The 19,530-nt window shown below is 38.4% G+C and overlaps 1 protein-coding gene across 8 annotated transcripts in view; it reads left to right on the top strand.

The window, feature by feature from the left end:
* The window catches only part of SLC7A2 (solute carrier family 7 member 2), a 68,238-nt gene extending 49,130 nt beyond the window's left edge, over positions 1-19,108 (top strand). For 5 of the 8 annotated variants that reach the window (XM_059909818.1, XM_059909821.1, XM_059909823.1 and 2 more), the window contains 6 exons: positions 1,827-1,966; positions 11,144-11,246; positions 12,768-12,973; positions 13,996-14,162; positions 14,898-15,006; positions 17,448-19,108. In XM_059909818.1, the coding sequence (XP_059765801.1) occupies positions 1,827-1,966; positions 11,144-11,246; positions 12,768-12,973; positions 13,996-14,162; positions 14,898-15,006; positions 17,448-17,644 (922 nt within the window). In that variant the 3' untranslated portion in view covers positions 17,645-19,108. Of the gene's footprint in view, positions 1-1,826; positions 1,967-2,220; positions 2,358-11,143; positions 11,247-12,767; positions 12,974-13,995; positions 14,163-14,897; positions 15,007-17,447 lie in introns of all 8 variants that reach the window. The other 3 variants (XM_059909824.1, XM_059909825.1, XM_059909826.1) reach the window with 3 other exon arrangements.
* Positions 19,109-19,530: the final 422 nt, after the last annotated feature.

Raw genomic sequence — 19,530 nt, 5'->3', positions numbered from 1 at the left:
CGTTTGGGGCAGGGCTGTCTGGGCTACTGCAAAGGTAGTCAGCGCCTAAAGAATTGCTTTTGTATGTTTTACAAATAATCCTAACAGGAGGAACACATTATACAACAGTATTCTCTGAATAGTTCGCCCAAATTGCCATATCAAAATCTTTAGTGATAAAAACATGTCCCCCGTCAGTTAAAAGTCAGTTTTTCAAGATAGTGATGATCCAAGCTCCTGTGGATATATATGGCATTTATACACATTTATATATTTCATACATATTCATATATATATGCACTGTAAAACGTTACAATGCTTATACTAGTATGTTTCCCTGCTGGCTTTGGTGTTACTTGTAGTGCTACAGACAATTGAGACCTTATGTGCAGACTTGACATTTTCTGCCATCTTTTAAAATAATATCAAGTCTGTAATGAGTGGAAGCTATATGCTGTGGCATTGTTAAGTATAATATGCTTTTTGTTATGAAGCACTGAGACTTTTTCCTCTCAGCACTGATCAGAGTGAACCTGGTGTAGAAATGGAAATTACTGTTCTCAAATTAATGGTGGAAATTTGCATAAATCTATGCGAAAAGAATAGTTGAATCTCAAGTATTCAGATTTTCAGTAGCTGCTTATTTTAATATTTTATGATTCATTTCTCAAGTTTCCTGAGCTACTCATATTTTAATTTAACATGTGATCATAAGATATTTCATTTGAGTTTTATATTGTGCTATACTTAGAGCATTCTTACAAAGAGAAAAATTAATCTCTGCTTGATTACTAATTTTTTGAAGTGAAAATAATTTTCTAAAAGTCTGAAATCGGAAAAAGAAATTTTTTTGTATAATTCATCAGCCTAGCTTTTTTTCCCCTCACACTCTCTTTTATTTTGTATTCAAGATAATATTAAGCAGCAATTAGAAATTACCCCTGTTGGTTTCTTAGCCATCTGCCAGTGTTGAGGTTTATTCTAAATAGTTTCGAACAGTTTCAAAAATCTGAACTGTGGTGATACCTTGCCACCATGGTCTTAGAAGAGAGATGGACAAAGATTTATTTGTGGCCAAGCTCAACCCAGGTTTATTAAAAGATAAAGAAGACAGATTTAAAAATTATATTTTACTTACTTTCTCTTTAAATGGTTATTTTTTACAACTAATTCATGTACAGAATGATGCAGCCAGTAAACACACAAGTAATTCAAAACATCTAAAGCAAAAATCATTTTCTTTAACTGCACTGTTACTAACGTTTAATTGCGGCTGTTTTTATGTACTAAATTTACAGTGAGTTGATTTTGTTTTTGTCTTTTTCTGTCTTGATTATCTTATGATGCTAAGAATTATTAATTTGATCAAAGATCACACTATATGAGGAAAAATAATGGTAAAATAAATATGAAAAATGTGTAGTTATTGAATAAATGAAGTGACTATACTATAAAATCAAATTACTTAATCTTTTCTGTAATTACATATCAATTTATAAATTTTATTTTCTAAGTTAAAAATGTCTTAATGATACAATTGGGTTTTTTTTTTAAGTCTTAATTCCTTAGTTTTAATTTAGTAGTAATCATGGGCCTGCACAATTATTTGCAGTATTGTTTTTAGTCTGATAACTGTGCTGGGCAAATATCTGTAAGAGAATAATAAGTAGCACAATGGTTAATTGGTATCTATTTTTAAATGCCCAATCATAATACATTTTAAAAATAACAAGACTTCATAATCACAGCTGTGATGCTGAGTTTTATACGATTACTTAATTTCAGTTCTGGGATGTAATCTTGCATGAATGTGTTTGCCATACTGCATGTGTTTGCTTTTTATTCAGTCTTCTTGGATCCATTTTCCCAATGCCTCGTGTAATCTATGCTATGGCGGAGGATGGGTTGCTTTTCAAATGTCTAGCTCAAATCAATTCCAAAACGAAGACACCAATAATTGCTACTTTATCATCGGGTGCGGTGGCAGGTGAGAGAGTTGACTTTTATTAAGTAAAGGGGGATCTTTTTTCATTGAGGATTCTGGAAGAGAAATGGAAAATTAGGTTGTTTTCTGTTTTGATATATATAAAGATTAATAACTTTTTTGTGATTATTTCCGATTTTGAAATTTTTTTTGCTATAGGTTCTGTACTTTAGTGTGTCCAGTCTTTACCAGTATATACTCATCTAGAATAATACTTGTAATAACTCACATGTGGATTATGAATTTTTCTGTTCTAGTCTTCTGGGTTCCATGTTTCCTTTGCCCCGAATTCTGTTTGCCATGGCCCGGGATGGTTTACTGTTTAGATTTCTTGCCAGAGTGAGTAAGAGGCAGTCACCAGTAGCTGCCACATTGACTGCAGGGGTCATCTCTGGTAAGCTTTACAAACATAGGATTCTTCAACATTGGACTTGAGCATTTTATGCGCATGCATGGACTTATAAAGAGGGTCTGCTTGCTGTGCATGTAAGTTAAGAACAAAATCACTGATAAATTAGGGTATGAACATTGGAATCACATCTGCAAATTGTGGTGGTGGTGCTCTCCCAAAATTCATAACTGACCCTTTGGGATTTGGTCCTATTTCATTATCTTAACCTTTGGGGCTTCTAACAAATGTGCAAAGGTTTGTAATGGTTCTTCACTATATATCAGCTATCGAATGCTTTTCAGATCGATGAAAGACCACATAAAATTATTTATTGACACACAAAATGTTAATTAAAGAATGATTACTTAATACTTGAATTGTTAATTAAAAATAATGATTCAATATTTTCTTTTTCGTCCAGGATTTAAATTGAACATTGCTAAACGACCATAGGATTTTTGAAAAGCTAAAGTTTACCCATTCTTAATTAAATATAAGAAATGTCAGAGATAATTTATATTTGGTCATTGTTATCACCGCCCTCAGTATGGTGGCTAACCCCACTTCCTGGGCCGTCATGGTTCTCTAAGGGTTACTAATACCTATACGGTCATAAACCCCATTAGGAATCTATTTTTCCTTTCAACGGTTGTGATATTAAGTCATGTTAAAAAAAAAAAACAACAACAAACTCCATTTGCCTACCTTTTGGCATGTCATAATATCCATGTAAAATGCTTTTGGACAGATTCTTTTTTTTTTTCTCACAGTTTTTAAAAATTTTTTTAATACATCTTTGTTGGAGTATAATTGCTTCACAATGCTGTGTTAGTTTCTGTTGTACAACAGAGTGAATCAGCCACATGCATACATATATCCCCATATCCCCTCCCTCTTGAGCCTCCTTCCTACCCTCCCTATCCCACCCCTCTAGGTACTCGCAAAGCACCGAGCTGACCTCTCTGTGCTATGCTGCTGCTTCCCACTAGCTATCTATTTTACATTTGGTAGTGTATATATGTCGATGCTTCTCTCACTTCACCCCAGTCTCCCCGCCTCGCCGTGTCCTCAGGTCCATTCTCTGTGTCTGTGTCTTTATTCCTGCCCTGCCACTAGGTTCATCAGGACCATTTTTTTTTTAGATTCCATATACATGCATTAGCATACAGTATATGTTTTTCTCTTTCTGACTTACTTCACTCTGTATGACAGACTCTAGATCCATCCACCTCACTACAAATAACACAATTTTGTTTCTTTTTATAGCTGAGTAATATTCCATTGTATATATGTTCCCCATCTTCTTTATCCATTCATCTGTTGATGGACATTTAGGTTGCTTCCATGTCCTGGTTATTGTAAATAGTGCTGCGATGAACATTGTGGTACATGACTCTTTTTGAATTATGGTTTTCTCAGGGTATATGCCCAGTAGTGGGATTGCTGGGTCGTATGGTAGTTCTATTTTTAGTTTTTAGGGAACCTCCTTACTGTTCTCCATAGTGACTGTATCAATTTACATTCCCACCAACAGTATAGGAGGGTTCCCTTTTCACCACATCTTTTCCAGCATTTATTGTTTCTAGATTTTTTGATAATGGCCATTCTGACTGGTGTGAGGTGATACCTCATTGTAGTTTTTATTTGCATTTCTCTAATAATTAGTGATGTTGAGCATCTTTTCACATGCCTCTTGGCCATCTGTATGTCTTCTTTGAAATGTCTATTTAGGTCTTCTGCCCATTTTTTAATTGGGTTGTTTGTTTTTTTGATATTGAACTCCATGAACTGTTTGTATATTTTGGAGATTAATCCTTTGTCTGTTGTTTCATTTGCACATATTTTCTCCCATTCTGAGGGTTGTCTTTTTGTCTTGTTTATGGTTTCCTTTGCTGTGCAAAAGCTTTTAGGTTTCATTAGGTCCCATTTGTTTATTTTTGTTTTTATTTCCATTATTCTAGGAGGTGGGTCAAAAAAGATCTTGCTGTGCTTTATGTCAAAGAGTGTTTTTCCTATGTTTTCCTCTAAGAGTTTTATAGCGTCTGGCCTTACATTTAGGTCTTTAATCCATTTTGAGTTTATTTTTGTGTATGGTGTTAGGGAGCATTCTAATTTCATTCTTTTACATGTGGCTGTCCAGTTTTCCAAGCACCACTTATTGAAGAGGCTGCCTTCTCTCCATTGTATGTTCTTATCTCCTTTGTCGTAAATTAGGTGACCATATTTGCATAGGTTTACCTCTGGGCTTTCTATCCTGAGCTATATTTCTGTTTTTGTGCGAGTACCATACTGTCTTGATTACTGTAGCTTTGTAGTATAGTTTGAAGACAGGGAGTCTGATTCCTCCAGCTCCGTTTTTCTTTCTCAAGATTGCTTTGGTTATTTGGGGTCTTTTGTGTTTCCATACAAATTGTAAAATTTTTTGTTCTAATTCTGGGAAGAATGACATTGGTAGTTTGATAGGGATTGCATTGAATCTGTAGGTTGCTTTGGGTAGTATAGTCATTTTCACAATATTGATTCTTCCAATCCAAGAACATGGTATATTTCTCCATCTGTTTATGTCATCTTTGTTTCTTTCATCAGTGTTTTATAGTTTTCTGAGTACAAGTCTTTTGCCTCCTTAGGTAGGTTGATTCCTAGGTATTTTATTCTTTTTGTTGCGATGGTAAATGGGATTGTTTCCTTAATTTCTCTTTCTGATTTTTTGTTGTTAATGTATAGGAATGCCAGAGATTTCTGTGCATTAATTTTGTATCCTGCAACCTTACCAAATTCATTGATTAGTTCTAGTAGTTTTCTGGTGGCATCTTTAGGATTTTCTATGTATAGTATTATGTCATCTGCAAACAGTGACAGTTTTGCTTCTTCTTTTCCCATTTGTATTTCTTTTATTTCTTTTTTTTCTCTGATTGCTGTGGCTAGGACTTCCAAAACTATGTTGAATAAGAGTGGCAAGAGTGGACATCCTTGTCTTGTTCCTGATCTTAGTGGAAATGTTTTCAGTTTTTCACCATTGAGTGTGATGTTTGCTGTGGGTTTGTCATATATGGCCTTTATTATGTTGAGGTAGGTTCCCTCTATGCCCATTTTCTGGAGAGTTTTTATCATAAATGGGTGTTGAATTTTGTCAAAAGCTTTTTCTGCATCTATTGAAATGATCATATGGTTTTTGTTCCTTAATTTGTTAATGTGGTGTATCCCATTGATTGATTTGCGTGTATTGAAAAATTCTTGCATTTCTGGGATAAATCCCACTTGATCATGGTGTATGATCCTTTTAATATGTTGTTGGATTCTGTTTGCTAGTATTTTGTTCCAGATTTTGCATCTATGTTCATCAGTGATATTGCTCTATAATTTTCTTTTTCTATGATATCTTTTTCTGGTTTTGGTATCAGGGTTATGGTGGCTTCATAGAAAGAATTTGGGAGTGTTCCTCCCTCTGCAATTTCTTGGAAGAGTTTGAGAAAGATCGGTGTTAGCTCTTCTCTAAATGTTTGATAGAATTCACCCATGAAGCCATCTGGGCCTGGACTTTTGTTTGTTGGAATATTTTAAATTACAGTTTCAATTTCATTACTTGTGATAGGTCTGTTTATAGTTTCTAATTCTTTCTGGTTCAGTACCTTTCCAAGAATTTGTCCATTTCTTCGTGGTTGCCCATTTTTTTGGCATATAGTTGTTTGTAGTAGTCTCTTATAGTCCTTTGTATTTCTGCAGTGTCAATTGTGATTTCTCCTTTTTCATTTCTAATTTTATTGATTTGTGTCCTCTCCCTTTTTTTCTTGATGGCTCTGCTAAGGGTTTATCAATTTTGTTTATCTTCTCAAAGAACCAGCTTTCAGTTTTATTGATCTTTGTTATCGTTTTCTTTGTTTCTATTCCATTTATTTCTGCTCTGTTCTTTATGATTTCTTTCCTTCTACTGACTTTGCGTTTTCTTTGTTCTTCTTTCTCTAGTTGCTTTAGGTGTGGGGTTAGGTTGTTTATTTGAGATTTTTCTTGTTTCTTGAGGTGACATTGAATTGCTATAGACTTCCTCTTAGAACTGCTTTTGCTGCATCCCATAGGTTTTGAGTCATCATGTTTTCATTGTCATTTGTTTCTATATATTTTTATATCTTCTTTGATTTCTTCAGTGATCTCTTGGTTATTTAGTAGTGCACTGTTTAGCCTCCATGTATTTGTGTTTTTTACAATTTTTTTCCTGTAATTGATTTCCAATCTCATAGTATTGTGGTCAGAAAAGATGCTTGATATGATTTCAATTTTCTTAAATTTTCCAAGGTTTGATTTGTGACCCAAGATACGATCTATCCTGGAGAATATTCCATGTACACTTGAGAAGAAAATGTATTCTGCCACTTTTGGGTGGAATGTTCTATAAATATCAATTCAATCTATCTGGTCTATTGTGTCATTTAAAGCTTGTGTTTCCTTAGTTATTTTCTGTTTGGATGAACTGTCCATTGGTGTAAGTGGGAGGTGTTAAAGTCCACTACTATTATTGTGTTACTGTCGATTTCCTCTTTCATGGTTGTTAGCATTTGCCTTATGTATTGAGGTGCTCCTATGTTGGGTCCATAAACATTTATAATTGTTATATCTTCTTCTTGGATTGATCCCTTGATCATTATGCAGTGTCCTTCCTTATCTCTTATAACAGTCTTTATTTTAAAGTCTATTTTATCTGATATGAGTATTGCTACTCCAGCTTTCGTTTGATTTCCATTTGCATGGAATATCGTTTTCCATCCTTTCACTTTCAGTCTGTGTGTGTCCCTAGGTCTGAAGTGGGTCTCTTGTAGACAGCATATATATGGGTCTTGTCTTTGTATCCATTCAGCCAGTCTGTGTCTTTTGGTTGGGGCATTTAATCCATTTACATTCAAGGTTATTATCGATATGTATGTTCCTATTACCATTTTCTTAATTGTTTTGGGTTTGTTTTTGTGGGTCTTTTTCTTTTCTTGTCTTTCCCACCTAGAGAAGTTTCTTTAGCATTTGTTGTAAAGCTGGTTTGGTGGTGCTGAATTCTCTTAGCTTTTGCTTGTCTGAAAAGCTTTTGATTTCTCCATTCAATCTGAATGATTCCTGGATAGAGTAATCTTGGTTGTAGGTTTTTCTGTTTCATCACTTTAAGTATATCCTGCCACTCCCTTCTGGCCTGCAGAGTTTCTGCTGAAAAGTCAGCTGATAACGTTATGGGGATTCCTTTGTATGTTATTTTTTGCTTTTCCCTTGCTGCTTTTAATATTTTTTCTTTGAATTTAATTTCTGTCAGTTTGATTAATATGTGTCTTGGTGTGTTTCTCCTAGGGTTTATCCTGTATGGGACTCTCTGTGCTTCCTGGACTTGGGTGACTATTTCCTTTCCTACGTTAGGGAAGTTTTCCATTATAATCTCTTCAAATACTTTCTCAGACCCTTTCTTTTTTTCTTCTTCTTCTGGGACCCCTATAATTTGAATATTGGTGCGTTTAGTGTTGTCCCAGAGGTCTCTGAGATTGTCTTCAATTCTTTTCCTTCTTTTTTCTTTATTCTGCTCCTCAGTAGTTATTTCCACCATTCTGTCTTCAAGCTCACTTATTCATTCTTCTGCTTCAGTTATTCTGTTATTGATTCCTTCTAGTGTATTTTTCATTTCAGTTATTGTATCGTTCATCGCTGTTTGTTTGTTCTTTAGTTCCTCTAGATCTTTGTTAAACGTTTCTTGTATTTTCTCAATCCGTGCCTCCATTCTATTTCCAAGATTCTGGATCATCTTTACTCTCATTACTCTGAATTCTTTTTCAAGTAGATTGCCTATTTCCTCTTCATTTATTTGGTCCTGTAGGTTTTTACCTTGCTCCTTCATCTGTGACATATTTTTTTGCCGTCTCTTTTTTTTTTTTTTTTTTTTTTGATGGATGGGATTGTGTTCCTGTCTTACTGGTTGTTTGGCCTGAGGCTTCCAACACTGGAGTTTGTAGGCTGTTGGGTAGAGCTGGGTCTTGGTGCTGAGATGAGGACCTCTGGGAAACCTCACTCTGATGAATATTCCCTGGGGTCTGAGGTTCTCTGTTAGTTCAGTGGTTCGGACTTGGAGCTCCCACCACAGAAGCTTCAGCCCAACCCCTGTTCATGAACCAAGATCCCACAAGCCACATGGGGTGGCCAAAAAAAAAAAAAGGAGAACAATAACAAAGAGTAAAAAATAAAATTAGACTAGGAAACTAACAGATATGTTAGAAAGAATATAAAAATAAAAATATAGATGAAACAACTTTTGGAAGGTAAAACAGAACCACAATAGTAAAAAAGAGGAGAAAAAAAAAGGTGGAAAAGGCCTTGGCTGTGGGGGCGGGACTTAGGCAGGGGCGGGGTTAGGCGGGGCCTAACTTAGGACCCACAGGGCTGGAAAAGGCCCTGGGAGGGGTGTGGAGCTTAGGCTCGACAGAAGGGGTCCTGGCTGTGCCTCTGGTCTCAGAGGGTGGGGGACCCGGCCTAAGAGCGCAGCAGGCTTCCTGGTCCGAGTGGGAGGGGCAAACACTCTCCGCTCCTCTCCTGCTCCTCCAGTCCTGGAGGGCCCCTCCCGCCTGCCTCTCCTGTTCTCCCCCGACCTCCCTCCTAGCCCCCAGGAGCAACACGGCCTGGAGGGGGCCTCTGAGGGTGTAGGACCTGCCTGAGAGCCGGGCCAATTGGGCAGGGGAAATGCTCAGCACATTCCCCCTTGATCTGAGTCCCCGAGGGTCCCTCCAGGTGTGGGAACCCCTCCCCCCTTCCAGCCACCCCTCCAGGGCACTGGTCCTGTCTGGCCTCCACTTCTCCTCCCCGCTCAGTCCCCCCATGTCCTACTGGTTCACTTGGGGGTTCCTCCCATCTCCTTGGGCGTCAAGGTCTCCCACCAGCATCCAGCAGGCACCCTAGTTGTCCAGATTCTTATTCCATGTGGAAATTTTCAAAGAGATTTTACAGATCAAGAGAATGGCCTTAAGGCCCCTGTTATATGGAGGAAGAGAAAGACTTTAGCCAGCTTTATAGATAAAACAATAAACACTCTTGGTAGTAGAAATTCAAACCAAAAAATGATAGTTTTGTTGAGGCTCTGAATTTTGGGGAAATTAGATTAGAGAATACTAATGCTTAATTATGTATGAAATGGGATTCTTTCAGAGTCAGAAAGTATTTGCCTAAACAACTGCACTTTATAAATGTTTTGTAATAAATTTGGCACTTTATTAGATGTATGTTGGGAGGTCAAATCACTTATTTTCTCAGTGCTTAGATTTCTGCCCCCATAAAATGAAGCTTGCACTGATGATTTAAGGCCCACTTTATGATTAAACAGTGCATTATGATATTAAAGATAGTTCATAAATCTTGACAAAGGACAACATATTTTATTTACTCCATAAAAGCTTTTTTTTCTCCAGTAAAATCTTGCCCATTCATTCTCACTATGTATTCAGAATTTTTTAAAATGTACTCTTCTTCCTTCAGGAAGAATTTAATTTGACAGCATAAAAAGATATTGAAATTAATAATTAAAAGAAGATAATTGTAGCATTTTTAATGCTCTAAAATATTATATTTTGTTATTTTGTAGTCCCACATCTTGCTTTGCTTGTTTTTAACTTAAATCAGAGAGCTTGTATGGATAATTAATCATTTTCTTCTGTTTTGGCTACCTTGTTTTGGTTATCTGTGGTTCTTACAAAACATATTAAAATTTTAATCTGATGTATAACTATACTAGCAATGGAGATTTTTCGAAGTAAGGCATGGGGTGTATTTAAAGAAACAATGTGCTATTATAGAAGGGGCACAGGCATGTTGCTTTAGCTGGAACCCCGCTTCTACCTACTAGTTGTAACCTTGTTAAGTTAGCCTGTCTATAAAAAAGAGGATAATAATCCTGTTAAGTTAAACCATGTGAAATTGCTGGGGTTTTGTTTAAAAACAGTCAAATACTGCGCTATAAAGCTGAATCTAAATAATTTCCCCTGTCTCATAGGATTATTGAATTGAAGATAAATGGAGATCATAGAGATACAAAGCTTGCTGAGGTGTCTGGAACACCCCATTAGTGGAATGTGGTGTTTTCTACTTATTATGATAGGGACAACTATTTGATAAATTCAAGTTAATATCATCACTACTTTGATGTTTCAATGGAAAGAAAACATTGCTAAGTGCAAGTGCAAGTTGACTATTCAACTGTATAAATTATACTTTGCCTCTTAACATTATTGGGGCCTGGGGACGGGGCACAGATCGCTCAAATTTAGTCAGATTGTGTGGTTTTAATCGGAGTAGAATTTAGCCTCTATCAGAAACATAATTTAATTGGACATTATTTTATTCTGTAGAAGATATAACTCAGAATGCAGATGGGAATTAAAATGATTATGTAACATCTATAATGAAACCTCTTCTGTTCGAATTCTTTTATGCTTTTTTAAAAAGGAGCCAGCCAATATTTCCTAGCAGTGTTTTTCTTCTGAAACATCAAAGGAGAATATTCTGTCATATAATATTTTCACTCTTTGTCAGGCCAATATTTTTTAAGTAATCAAAGTAGATGTGTTTTGTTAGATAGACAGCTGAGGGTTTTTGAAGTTTTATTAGCAGTTTGTATGACCTAAAGAACATCTTATTAACTGTGAGAAATACCCTTTCTCATTGACTTATCATTGGCACTAAAACAAAAAAGTGCCCATCGCTTATCCCTGACTTGAAAGTTATCAGCTGTGTGGAGTTTTCTCACAGGCTGTTTCCTTCACTGTTCTTTCTTTTCCCAATAGCTGTGATGGCATTTCTTTTTGACCTGAAGGCCCTCGTGGACATGATGTCCATCGGCACCCTTCTGGCCTACTCTCTGGTCGCAGCCTGTGTTCTCATCCTCAGGTGAGTTGCCCTCATTGCCAGATGGTTCTGGAGACTGTGTGTCATGTGGGGCCCGGGAAATAAAGAAAATTAGGGCTCACTGACCTTGCTTTCAAGGAGCTAGTTGTCTCACAGAGGTGAGAGGCCATAGACGTACAAACATGAGTACAAAGGATAATTAGCATACTTGGTCCTTAAGCAAAGAATCAACTAAAATTGATAATTACCAAAGATAAGCCTAATCTATGTGAACAACAAGTTCTCATAATGTATAAAAACACTTAAGAATACTATATTTTTAATCCCAGTGATCCAGCTGCTAAGCTTTTATGCTAAAGATTTAATCAAAGAGGCACACACAGATATATGCAATAGTGAAAAAATTGAACTAAGCTGAATATCAATAGTAGAATAGTTAATAAAATAGATAATCAGCAAGGTCCTACTGTATAGCACAGGGAACTATATTCAATATCCTAAAATAACCATAATGGAAAAGAATATGAAAAAGAATATATATGTATATAAACAGACACTTAGCTGTATACCAGAAACTAACACAACATTGTAAATCAACTATACGTCAATAAAAAAAAAAAAATAGAATAGTTAAATAAAGAAGGGTACAGTTTTTCAGTGGACTCTTCTAACAGCAAATAAAATGATATTTAATTATATGGAGAAACGTATCAGTTTCTGGATGCAAAGCTATATGTAGCATCTGAATTTGTTTAAATAGTAACATACATTTACACGAAGAAATGATTTTTGCATACATATGCACATATTTACATTTATACCTGGCTGAAATTGTACCAAAATGCTAGCAGTGGTTCATACTGAGTAGTGGTGTAATGGGTGACTTCAGGTTTCTTCTGCGTACCCCCCTTTTTGTGTATTTTTTTCTCAGTGAGCATATTTCTTCTTCAGATGGGGGACAAATGTTACTTTTAAGTTTAACCAAAGGCTGCTCAGAGGGAAAAGACCACACTGGGGAGACTGGGCAGATACTAGGAATTGAAGCAGGCTGATATCTTGATGCCAGCTGAAGAGGAAGAGGATCGGTAATAGAGGAGAATGGGTGGGAGGTGGCTGTGTGAGATGAGGGAGATGAGGCCAGAGAGACAGGTTGCAGTGAGGCCTTTGAAGGCCAAACTGAAGGCTGTATGTTACTCTGTAGCTGATATTTAACCAGAGTTTCTGTGCTGTTTTTGTGAACTGCATCTCCTTTGGACATAGATATTTCCAGAATAATCATCCTATTGTCACACTTGCCTCGCTTTAAAATGTAAGTCTCTTCGGCATCTAATGTACATAACTTTCTAATCAAGTGGCTGTCAGAGGAAATTCAGAGTTGCTGCAGATATTCTACTGAGCAGATGTGTGGCTTGGCTCAGTACACTCTGGGGCTGCAGCCACAAGACATGTGGATTTACTGCACCAGCTGTGAATGGAAATGTCTCGCTTAGAGTCTCAGATGCTCATTTCATTTGGACCAAGTGTCCGTTGAGAATAAAGAGACATGCCTTTATTTGGGAATAGGTACCAGCCTGGCTTATCTTACGAGCAACCCAAATATTGTCCTGAGAAAGAAGCTCTGAGATCATGTGCCAACACTGCCTCCAAAAGCGAGTCCCAGGTCACTGTGCTGCCAGGACAGGGCTTCAGCCTGCGAACCCTCTTCAGCCCCTCGCTTCTGCCCACAAAACAGTCGGCCTCTCTCGTGAGCTTTCTGGTAGGATTCCTCGGTAAGTCCCCTTCACTGTGTACATTATAAAGACCCGGCAGGTATATGTAGGTGGAGCAGGTATGATGTGAAAGAGGATGAAAGAATATGTTAGCACTACCCTCGGTCCTGAGATTTGAACCTAACTGGTCACTGGTCATTGAGATCATCTCTATATTAGCAGGATAAATTGATTATATCTTGGTAATTGAAGAAGAAAGGAAGAAATTCCCTAAGGTTAGAGTGGCAGAAGTACAAAATTGGTCCATTTTGTCAGCTGTGAGGGTGCTTCCTGTGTGAAGCAAAGTACACCTGACAATAACTGAACAGAGACCCAAGGAGACTGCGAGGCGATATAGCAGATCCTGTTTGCTCACCCACAGTTACGTAATCGGGCATATTTTCAGCAACACTTATTGAACATCATTAGTGTGGCAGGAACTCTGCTGGGTACTTGGGATATCAAGAGGGATGGTCCTTGCTCTCACTGGGCTTTGCAGAACAGGACTGTTGGTGACAAGCTAAGAGCAGTACAGGTTTCTCTGAGAGCACATAGGAGGGAGCCCTAATGCAGACTTGATGGTCAGGGAAGGGTGGGTGGGTGGTGATGTCGCTCTCTGAAATAGGGAGAAAAGGTGCAGATCATATATTATTTGTTTACATAAACAGTCAGTGTTTACAACAGCTGAACATGAACAGACCTGCTTTTCCCATTTGAAAAAAGGGAAGTAGCCACCCCGGACAACATCCCATCAATCCATGTGACCTCATCTGGGACTGTAGCCCATGAGCCGAAAGGCAAGACGGTAGTGCCCAGAGGGGGAGGCTGGCTTCTCAGGGGGAGACAGTCATGAGTAAGCGAGCCGTGCTTCTTAAATCAGGGAAATTAGCCATTTCTTCCCAGAATAAAAATGAAGAATCTTAGTATTTGGCAGAGCAGATCTAGAAAGAACTTGATGTCTTATCAAGACAGACTGTTTGAACATAGGAGTCTGAGTGAAGGGCGTGCTCTGATTTTGTTTCGCGAACGTGTCACCTTTGCAGCATTCCTCATTTTGGGCCTGAGTACTCTGACCACGCACGGAGTCCACACTATCGCCAGGCTGGAAGCGTGGAGCCTCGGTCTTCTGGCGCTGTTGCTTGTTCTCTGCGTTGCCATTGTGCTCATCATTTGGAGGCAGCCTCAGAATCAGCAAAAAGTAGCCTTCATGGTACGTGTCATGAGGGTTGGAGATCCTAAATATTATGCACATTTTCTCTTGTCCATTAGTTTTTGTGAATTGCTTCTTTTAAAAAAAAAAAAGCACTTCTGATGACGTTAACCAATGAACAAGAGTGTCACGATTCTTTGAGTTGCTCCTTTTTTGTCTAAAGTATTCTTTTCAAAAACTTGAATGTGCTCCTATCACGTTATTCTATATAATAGTAAACAAATTTCTTGTCCGGTATTCTGAAGTATCAGAAGAATAACTAGAATATTTTATTTTAGAAATTCAGGACCCTCCCAGGAAGATTATTTCCACCAAAAGCCCTTCCACTGCAAGTGAAATGATCTTGTCCCATTTGAACTAAGAGGAGGATCCACCTGAGATACCATGAGTAGCCCGAGTTCCAGAGGCATGCCCTGTTGATAGCTGAACTAAACCAGTAAACCCTAAACTAAACTAAACCCTGAAACCAGTTGCATCTTGGTGGTGATGCAGGTGTTAGCGGGCTGGATAAATCCTCTGCTGCTTTGGGCTGCAGTAAACAATGTGAAATACGGTGCTACTTTTAGTATTCTCAAGATGAGTGGGTTTTATTCAGGTTGTCCTTTTTGTGAGAATATAAACTTACTGACACAGTGTGAAAGTATGTATGTCAAATTAGTTGCCACCATGTCGAAATAATTTGGGGAACGTGCTTTCAAAATTTGAGTATATTTAAGAAGATATTTCCCCCCTTAGGTTCCATTCTTACCGTTTTTGCCAGCCTTCAGCATCCTGGTGAACATTTACTTGATGGTCCAGTTGAGTGCAGACACCTGGATCAGATTTAGCATTTGGATGGCGCTTGGTAGGTCTTTTAATGTTTTTGCTTTCTGAACGTGGGCTCTCCTTTTCCAATGTCATGCACTGTGATTACAGAAATGCATCCACTCCCCCTTCCTAGAAATAAAGGCTTTTTTTTCCGGTTTCTTCCCTTCCCAAATTTTAGAACATCTGAGTGCTTACTTTTCCAGATACTTTTTAAAAATTCAGTTCTCCCAGTAGCCCTGTAAAACTCTATAGGTCCTATTTTTTCTAACTTCTTGAGTGAGAAAAATGAAGCCCCTAAAAGTCAAAGGATCTAATTTGCAAATGGCAGCCCTAGAGTCTGATTCCAAAGCCAGTTCCTTCCAGAGTACCAGTGGATTTCTGGCAACGTTTTGAATGTGCTTATATCAAGAAATTTCTTTTCTGATATCAAAATGCCTTGGGGTGGAATTTGGCATTACATAACATGAGTGAGCTTATTTATATCTATTCTGCACTGTTTTTCATCATGACTTCTTCAGTTTCCTATGTGAAAATTGACTTAGAAATGAAGAGTTTAACTTTGTTGTAACTAAAGCACTGAGTACCAACTGTCTTTAAAAAGATGAAGTGAAGTGGCTGAAAGGTGAAGCAGTGAGAGATGAGAGCTAAGTCTGTACTGGTTTTGGTGGCCTGAGGAGTTTGAGAGTTGATGCTTTTTGACAGTCCTCCCATTGGCTTAATATGAATGAATCTCTTAGGGGCTTCCCTGGTGGCGCAGTGGTTGAGAATCTGCCTGCCAATGCAGGGGACAAGGGTTCGAGCCCTGGTCTGGGAAGATCCCACATGCCGCGGAGCAACTGGGCCTGTGAGCCACAACTACTGAGCCTGCACGTCTGGAGCCTGTGCTCCGCAACAAGAGAGGCCGCGATAGTGAGAGGCCCGCGCACCGCGATGAAGAGTGGCCCCCGCTTGCCACAACTAGAGAAAGCCCTCGCACAGAAACGAAGACCCAACACAGCCATAAACAAATAAATAAATAATAATTAAAAAAAAAAAAAGAATGAATCTCTTATGAATGAATGAATCTCTTTTGTGGCTGTAAATTAACTTAATTACAGTCTCAAGCCACCAACCCACTTGAGTTGATAGGAGATTTAACCTAGTCAGTTTTGCCCATCCCCCCCATACCCACACTAGAGTTTTGCCCATATTTGGGGGATCTGACACTGTGTCAAGGAATTGGGGTGCATCAAAAGTTATCCCTCCACGCAGGTTACTCTAGAGTATTCTCTCTGTCACTGTGGCCACTTCTGATAGGTGGCTCTGTTGCATCAGGGCCAGGATCCTGACGGGAATCGCTTGCCAGTCGGCTCTGCCCTACATAATGTACCACAAAGCCATTCCTTTGTGATCCCGCCACCTCCCCAGGTGCTGCCAGGAAGCTGAGCCCAAACCCCCGGGGAACAGGACCATAGAACTCTCTCCCCTACTCTGAGCCCAGAAGAATCTCTTTGTAATCTGGTGGAGAGCTTCTCTACCCTTCCTGCCTTTCCAAAAGCCACTGCTTCTTTCCTCAAGTTGTAGCTCACTGAGGTTTAATCATGTACTTGACCTTGGGGAAGAGCATGAACTACAGAGCCAGACTCTCCACGTTTCAATCCACCCCTGCCATTTATTAGCTGTGTCACCTAGGCCGTGTTATACCCCTGCTTCTGTGCCTCAGTTTCTTTGTAAAATGGTGATAACAGTACCTTCATTTGAGGACAGGGAAGGCTGGATCTTCAAACCTCTAAGGACATGAGAGGAAATAGAATCATTCCTAATAACTGGACATACCAAAATACTCATTGGTAGCCTGCTTCCCATGATTTTACATGGGAAAATTATAATGCATTTCACATCAACCCAAAATGCTCAACCAATTTTTAAAAATATAGCTAAAATACAGCAAAATGCCTACATATCTTGCGAGAATACTTAAAACATTTCCCTCTGATCCCCAGTCAGCATGGCTGTTGATAAACAGTTGGCTTAGTACACAGTTTTTCATCCTCTCCTGGTGACAGTAACGTGTGTCAGGCACACCCATGTCCCCTGTTCACACAGGGCATGCTTTCCAAAATATCTGAGTCTGTCTTTGTTAACCCACCACTTGTTTTGGGGGTGTATATGAGATTTTCCCCCACATATCCTTTTGTTTAAAGTGTAGTGTTGAGTGTTGAGAAAGTAAAAAAATTTTTTTTCTACATAAACATCTGAAAAATATTTATTGAAAAAAACACGCATATAAAGATTGCAGGTTAAAAAGGAAGAAGCACATTCTACTGGGAAAATGTTTGTCAGGGACCTTTTATGGGATATCCTGTACTTGCATTCCGTCCTTCTAAAACAGCACAGAAAGAGAAGGCAAAAGGCACTATTAAGTTCTGTATTAAATCTTCCACATACAAACAGCCATTTTCTGACACACCTAAAACACTGATTTTTTTTCTCTAAAAGGTTTCCTGATTTACTTCGCTTATGGCATTAGACACAGCCTGGAGGGTAATTCGAGGGATGAAGATGATGATGAAGATATTTATTCAGACAACATTAATGCAGAGACAGAAGAAAAATCTGCCATTCAAGCAAATGACCATCACCAAAGAAACCTGAGTTTACCTTTCATATTCCATGAAAAGACAAGTGAATGCTAGTACCTGCAGGAGCAGAGCTGGTCCACAGTCTTCACGTACATGTCCTACCTGGAGTGAACCGTGACGGATGTCATCATCGTGCTAGGTTGTCATCGGTTTGCTGCAGACACAGTTCACCCTAATTTATACTTACTCGCCTGGACAGCACCTCCTCAGATGGTGAATTATGCATCCAGGGAAAGCACCCTGAGCTCGCTCCTCAGTGATGAATATCCCCCAGATAGTGGGATCGTGGGAGTGTGTGTGTATATGTTTGTATATGTTGGGGAATATCAATGTTAAAAGTTGTTGGTGTTTTACTATTATTGTATTGCATTTTTCCAGTGTTGTCATTAATCGGTAGCATATACTGCACATACTGAAATGGAGGTAATCACGGAATAGAAAAATATTTTGTATGTGCTGGGTGTGGTTGGGGAAATAGCTGTTGCTTTTCCTTATTAGGCTTTATTAATATCAAGTTAGAACATGCTAAAAATGCATTTACCCATCACAGTGTCTGTCATTGGTCTGGAGTAAGAGGAGGGGATAGGAAATGAGCCTTTTCTACAACTTATAAATGCCAGCAGTGGGTTTAGTACAGATTTTTCTTCCGTGAGGTGTGACAGTTTGCTAAAACCTTCGCCAATAGGAGTGTTCGTGTCTGCTGTACTGCGCAGGGCAGGAGTGGCCCTCGGTGTCATCAGATGTCAGGCACCCCTTTGAACTGCTGTCTTCTTTGAGAACAGTCGTCCTTAAATGTGAGGCCTTCACCTTCTGTGAATGATATATTGCCCCCTGCCCTGTCCCAGTTCAGTCAGGGGCTTGAGAGAGGTAGTGTGATCTACTTGGGACCCTCTGTGCTAGAAAGTGAACGTGGTCCCCATGGGCAGGAAGCTCATGTAAGTGGCAAAGATGGGGATATGTTTGAAGATCAGAGTAGACATGTGCTTGGACAAGTAGACCCCAAGCACCCCTGTTTTAAAAGTCAGTTAAAATAAGCCAGTAGAATCTCCCAGATCACACAATTGGTGGAATGATTCATACTTTTTTCCATTGCTTAATAAATAATCACAGTTCAACTTTTTTTTCTAACTCGGTAGCGAATTCTCTTTCTACTACACGCCAAAAAAAAGGAAAAAATGAAGGGATACAAGAAGAGAAAATTCCCCTATTCTGATTTTAAAGTGCCTATTCAGTTATTAAAGGGCATTTGACCCAATTTTAGGGGTTCAGATCTAATTTGCCTCTGATGTTTCTTTTGGAAACAGGGATGTTTTTCTTCCCCCATCCCATAAATTGTGTAGCACTTTTTATTTCATTTATTTTTAAATGACCACACTAAAGCTATTGATACAAGCTCTAGTATTCTACAAAAACCCATCAGTGGTTGGGGAATAGAATACTTTGGTAAAATACATGATTGTTTAAAATGTCAAGCTGAAAAATTAACCAAATTGAATTAAAGCCATAGAAACACAATAACCTTTGTATGGGTAAATAATTTGTTTTTAAATGTAAGATTCTCTAATTACTGTATTTTACTTTATAGGGTTCTCTAATAGTGGACTACTTATTTGCAGTGTGTTTTGCTTCTCATGAATTATTTTTCTTACAAATAATTATATGGTTCACTAGATGAGACTGAGTCTAAACACTTACATATGTATGGGTTATATTTCCAGGAAGAACATTATCAAGCCCAGGTGACCAGCTTAATCCAAAGGCAAGGAAAACATTTATTTTCTGACAGCTTTTCCAAGAGATGTCACTTTATTTTTTTCATTAAAAAGCAAGTTATGATTGTTGAGGAGTTTATTGTGATTAAGTATCCAATAAACAGGTAGAAGGCCTGGGTTTCTGGCTGCTAGTGTTGTAGCATCTCTGACATAGAACTCAGTACTAAC

Source organism: Balaenoptera ricei, chromosome 21 (genome assembly GCF_028023285.1).
Source record: "Balaenoptera ricei isolate mBalRic1 chromosome 21, mBalRic1.hap2, whole genome shotgun sequence".
NCBI lineage: Eukaryota > Metazoa > Chordata > Mammalia > Artiodactyla > Balaenopteridae > Balaenoptera > Balaenoptera ricei.
The sequence above is the reverse complement of the archived record's forward strand: the minus strand, read 5'-3'. Positions and strand labels throughout refer to the sequence as shown.